The 6,223-nt window shown below is 37.4% G+C and overlaps 1 protein-coding gene across 1 annotated transcript in view; it reads right to left on the reverse strand.

Moving 5' to 3' along the window:
* Positions 1–5,085, reverse strand: part of DOPEY1 (dopey family member 1) — a gene marked incomplete at its 3' end in the record, with an annotated part of 48,775 nt that extends 43,690 nt beyond the window's left edge. The window contains exons 1-3 of the mRNA XM_010085733.1: positions 4,892–5,085; positions 3,456–3,637; positions 1,690–1,860 (exon numbers count right to left, since the gene is read on the reverse strand). Of these exons, the coding sequence (XP_010084035.1) occupies positions 1,690–1,860; positions 3,456–3,637; positions 4,892–5,029 (491 nt within the window). The remainder of the gene's footprint in view (positions 1–1,689; positions 1,861–3,455; positions 3,638–4,891) is intronic.
* Positions 5,086–6,223: the final 1,138 nt, after the last annotated feature.

Genomic DNA, 6,223 nt, shown 5'->3' on the forward strand with positions numbered 1-6,223 from the left:
ATATAAAAAAAAATTGTTACAAGAAGGTAAAAAACTTTCCTTTGAGAGGCCAAGAGAAGGTTCAGTTATACACTGAACCTTATAATGCAGCCTGAACAAAGCGATCCAGCTAGCAAGCCTGTGGGCCAACGTGGCTTGCAAAACGCTTCTGCCTGCCCACAGCTTCCCCTTATATGGTCCTTATGTTCAAAGAGCCAAACAACTTCCTCATCTGCTAATTAAAGCCAAGTGTTGCTCCAGACAGAGGCTTCAGAGAGACAGCAGGAAAGCATAGCTCCTGAAGAAAAGAATCAAGCAACTTTTGCCCTCTCATTCCCTGTACTGAGCACTTCTGACAATAACAGGGCATAAAAATACCACAATTCTTTGAGCACAAGCAATCTCTTCCCCTGTCCTCATTTCTTCCCACTCACATGGCAGCTTCTCTGCACCCTATGGCGGGCTACACTGTGTGTATCTACCTACACAGAAATAGAAGAAGTCAGCGCTAAATTGTTCTTCACATACAAGCCATGAAAATTCCAGCTTTTGAAGTTGGAAATAACAAGAATATGTAAGTGTGTGAACAATTCCAAGAACTTAAAGTCTTGGAGCATAACTTCATCCTTTAACAAGTTAAGATTCTACCCCAGCACCCCAGAAACCACAGTCAAGATAACAATGTCGTGGTTTAAACCCAGCTAGCAGTGAACACCATGCAGCCACTCCCTTGCCCTCCATCCCAATGGGGGAGATAGTTAAAGGTGTAAAGGGAAGAGAGACTCGTGGGTTGTGATAAAAAAATTTAATAACTAAACTACAACAAAACTAAAAATAAATAATAATGATAATAATAGGAACATATACAGATATACAAATGAGTAATACACAGTGATACTGCTCACCACCTGATGAACAAGGCCCAGCTCATTCCCGGCTAACAATCCTGGACCAGAGAGTGTCTCAAAACCACAATCCCAGAAAAAAGAGCCTGAGAGGCCAAGAGCTGAATGAAAGAGAAGAGCTTCCAGATAGCCCTTCATACTGGGCATGACGTGCATGATATGGAATATACCATTGGCCAATTTGGGTCTCAATCCTAAACCTAAGGTGGAATCCTAAGCCAGCACTTGCGGGCTGTGCTCCCTCCAAGCTTCTCCTGCACCTGCATACCGGCAAAACATGAGAAGCTGGAAACGTCCTTGACTGTCCTGGCAACAACTATAAACATCAGTATGTTATCAGCTGCCTTCTCAGCACACATCCAAAACATGGCCCCTTACTAGCTACTATGAAGAAAGTTAACTCTGTTCCAGCCAAAACCAGGACACTCAGCTGGGGCTTAGGCTTGCTGGATAAGAAGAGCTATTACCTCCCTGACCACTCTGCTAGAAATAGAGCGATAACCTATAAAGATAGGTGGATTATTGCTGTCTCTTACATAGGTGATTTAATGGCAATTTAGATACAATAACAAGTAAATCTTAATGATGGAAGCTTTGTTTGTTATCTTAAATTCAGTTAAAGTATTACTTCTGGCCTGAAATACATATGGCAGAACTACCTTAGAGGAAACCTATGGAAAAGAAACAAGAAGCATTTTCCTAACGTGTTACATATCTCAATCCATAACAAGAATCATAGAATCACTCAGGTTGGAAAAGACCTTTAAGATGATCGAGTCCAACAGTCCAACATATCTGTCCTTACCTTTCATAATACTCTGACCCCTCCTCTAACCCAGGCAGAATCCCAGTTAAGAGTCCTTGCAGTCCTGGTTTCAATGTTTTCCCCAAAGGGAGGTAATAAATCTCATACAGACTCAATAATGTTGGCTTGACAGACATAGCGGCATTGGCAAGGAGTGGAAATAGTCCAGAACTGTGAAAAAATAAATTTGTTTTATTTTTTAGGAAGATTCTCATGGGAGACAATTTCATTTATCTTAAGACTGTTACAGGCATGTCCAGTGTAGTTATAGCTATCAAGTTTTCATCTTAGAATTTTGCACAGGCATAGACCACCACACAATAAGACTGCCTTCCAGACTGACAGGTTGGTATGTCAAGATTAATACTATAAGTTTTATTAGTATTGTGATAGCAAGCACTGAAAGCCCAGAGATAACTGTGTCTTTCACCAATAAAAAAAAAAAAGATAAACCAGAAGCATCTCTGCAAGACAAAATGTTAATTTTGCCCATGCTGAATTACATCACAATGGAAAATGTATTTTAAAAAAATTTTCTTTACACTTTTTATGAAAATAAAAAAACCCAAAATACATGAGAACATTTGAGTAAATTTATAGAAATACTTCATTTGAGGAAATTTACATAAATACTTTTATATAAGAAAAATAATGATGTTTTACTTCACTAAGTAACCTAAAGATAAATTCTAAGACACATTAAGTAGCAACAAAGTATATATTTACCTCAGAAATTCAGTCTGAAATAAGGTTCTCAAGCTAACAATAAACCCACTACTCATTATGTAGCATTTAAAGGACAGAAAACACTAGCCCTATGTTTTGAGTTTACTACGAATGTAAGTGTAAATTCATGAAAGTTACAAATGTGACCAGCTAAGAAGTTACCTACATAACTAAAAACATTTTTGCTATTGCTACTAAATATCATAAATTATTACAAACATTACAACCAATAATCAAAGGCATGTGAACACAACAGTAATTTTCAAAATCACTGAGGACTCAGGTCAGAAGACCCCTAACACATGAAGAAGAAAGTGAAAGAAAAGTGAAAAAGGTAAGTGTGAGACAAGGGTGTACAAGTCTACTATTAAAAAAAAAAATATCTTTGTGGATACAATGTTATCCATGTTACAGGAAAAAAATAATCTTTGCAAAGTACAAAAATATTTGTAAAAATTATTTTTTGCCTTTATCTATCTAGAAGAACTACTGTTTCATCATTGACAACTGATTTCTCTTTTCTGCAGAAAATGTCTTTTTGTTCAATGGCCAGCACACTACCACACAGCCTTTCTTTGTAAGGCTGCTACTCATCCTTCAATATCTGAGGTTCAGACACTGTCATTCTGCTTTCATGAAAGTACTGGAATCTCTGAAAATGCCCTAACGTGAATGTCAGTCTTCCACCAAGCACCAGTAACAATGGCTAAAAGTTACATTACACAACGCAACATTTTCCACGACCCTAGAACTGACTGTTAACAAGGTATTGCAGCTACTGAATCACTGCACAAGCAAAAACAATGAGCTACGAGTTCACAGAATCTTTAAAAACAAGTGGAAACACAGAACTGAGAAAATCCTGACCTGTTTATCTTCTGATATACAATATTTGGGAGAAGAGTTCTACACAAGCACCAGTAACATGAGAAAAATTGACTGACTCTTGCTAGAAGAAAGCAATATTATTAATATAAAATGCAGGAAACCAAAAGCATCTCAACTCTGCATTTGGAATGGAGTTATTTAAACCATTATACCTGTAGAGGAAAAGATCTTTGGCCAAACGTTTGGGTCCAATGATTTTGAAAATTATCTCGTATGTTTCAAGTGCCTTCCGATGAACCCCTCCCGGCAAAGCTGGATGAAGACATTGTGCTAAGCGCTTTCCTATAGTCAGCTTTTTCGGTACTACTTGGTACTTTGCGTTGTTCTGTAGTACCTGATAAATCAACACAGTAAGAAACACAGCACAAAACAAGTTAAACGTCAAATGCACATTTAATAAATGGGTTCCTGAACACGGTCAGTGAGTCACAACACATACCTAGGTTACAAGACATAACTAGGTTATAACACAGGAGAAAAAAAAAAGTACCATGGAGCTTTTTCTTTGGAATGCCTTTCACTTGTACACTTGCTATAGATGGAATTGCCAGGGTATTTAAAACTTCACTTGCAATAGGCTCCTTAATTACAGCTTGTCCATTTCATCTTAATCATCCTTTTGAGGACAAAAATTACTACCTCCATTTGTTAAAATCAATTGCCAGTAGCTCAAAGATAACTTCAGGAAACCATCAAAGAGCTAGACAAGATAAAAAACTTTACCACTGCCTGAAACTAGGTAGTCACTTCAGGACTGGAACACTGAATTGCATTTACATCTTTAGATTTTTCTTTCGCAATATCATAGCCTTCACTTTGTATACACATGCAGCAAGAACTGTTACAATCAAAAAAAAAAAAGAGACATAGGAGTTTATACAAAGAATTATGCCATTATGCCATAGGTATTGCCAGCTGTACCGTCATTCTTGATTTTCCACAAAGTTTAAGGGATAGAATGTAAATGCTTCAGACCTTTAATTTTCTACACCAAATTCTGCAAAGCTTCACATTAGTAAAATGTGTGTAAAGGGAACTCTATGACCTGACCGGAGATCCCCAGAAATATGTAGAACTGATTAGAACAAAATTTTTATGGACATCAGGATCTGTATTCATTTGTAAACTGCTATTAAAGACTTTGATAATACTACACATTCAACTTATTAACTGTTAAAACAAATGAGAACAATAACACTCTGATTAATGAATGATTTGAGCCCCATTTTATAACTCATGCTTTATTAAAATGTTGCTGATATTTATACTGGCTACTATTTTTTGCACTATTTCAATAACATTGATTTACTCTAGATGTAAATGTTAGTAATAAAAAAGACGTTGCATTTATTTCCACTAGAAATGTAAATAACTTTTCCCTTTACTTACAACTACAAAGGGTTCAACTGTAAGCCTTAGAAAGGCGTTTGTTTGATTTGTTCGCTCCTTGCACACACCCAACATTTGGCTCAGACTGCTTAAATATTTGCAAAAATATAAGACTGCTAAAACTTTGTCCTTCTGTATTTTTACAACAGTACCCTTTGTCCGTTCCCGAATCTCTTCCAAGAGCACTCGCCAGGCATACCTTGTTTAGCTTTCCAAGTGCTGATATCAAATCCGCCCATTCGCTGGAATACTCAAAGTTCTTCAGTGCTTTGTCAACAGCTGCTACATAGTTTCTGTACTTGGAATCTGTCAGTAGCTCCAGCTCCTCTGTGTTCATCCTCCCACGGTGTCCCCACTAGAGACTAGCTGGCAATTCATGTACAGGCATTACCTGTTCAAAAACAAAAACCCTGAAACCATTGTTTCCAGAGACATCTTATTAAAACAATTTTGTATAAAGAGCACGACAATTTTTTGAAAGGCATTATGAAATATCAATCTGAAAGCAGTTTACAGCAAATCCTACACAAAAGCTAATACATTGCACACAAATATTTAATAAATGTTCAAAACGGTACATTTGTAATCAAGTCCTGGTTAAAAAATAAAAAACCAAAAAAGACCCCCCCAAAACAAAACAAATAAAAATCCCTAGAAAATTAATGCCCTGCCCCTCCCAAAAAGCACTGCTTATTCTAAACAATGCAATAAAGAAACATTTTGTTTTCTTTTTTCCTCCTCTGGAACCCTAACCAGCAAGACCCACCTTTCCACAGATCAGCCCTTCTGAAAAACAGAAGATACCAATCTTTACAAATCACTTCCAGGCAGAAGACAAGAATGAAGGACACGTACAATCGTCACACACTGTTCAGGAGTACTTTCATGCATCAACATTTCCTTTTACAAGACCTGGTATTCTAATTCAGTAATGCAACTCTATTTTGTTTTTATACTACCGTCGTCCACACGCCAAAAGCATATGTTTACCAGTGTTCTGCAATCAGAGGCTTTTGCAATTTGCTCTATATATTTTCATCCCACAGTAGTCTACACCAAGTCATGAAGATATTCTAGTTCCAGAACCACGACCTCATACTTTTATAGGTCATAAACCATTTACTTCATGACATTCAATTACTATTAAAAAGAATATGTTTTTAAAGCCACTTTAACCCCAAGCAATTACAATTCCTAATGGGAAATCCCATTGTGACAGGAAAGAAGCTTTTGTGCTTCTTTTAATGGGAGTCTTTTGGGAGTTCTCGCAGTTTCAGAAGAGACTTCATGCTCAGCAGATGCAGCTCTCTTCTGTCTTGATTAAAGGAAAATGGTAAGGCAATTGTGTGTGGAAGCGCAGGCTGAAGCACAGGAGACCAAAAAAACCAAACCAACCATGGAACAGGTATAAAGAAGCTATATTCACCAGAGTGCCGACCAGGTACAAGAAAGAGAATCATGCTGGAAACAGCGGCTTCAGTGAGCCCTTCCAAAACAACTGGAGAACGTGCCCTGTTGGCCCCTATTCCCA

This window comes from Pterocles gutturalis, unplaced genomic scaffold (genome assembly GCF_000699245.1).
Source record: "Pterocles gutturalis isolate BGI_N339 unplaced genomic scaffold, ASM69924v1 scaffold21475, whole genome shotgun sequence".
Lineage (NCBI taxonomy): Eukaryota > Metazoa > Chordata > Aves > Pterocliformes > Pteroclidae > Pterocles > Pterocles gutturalis.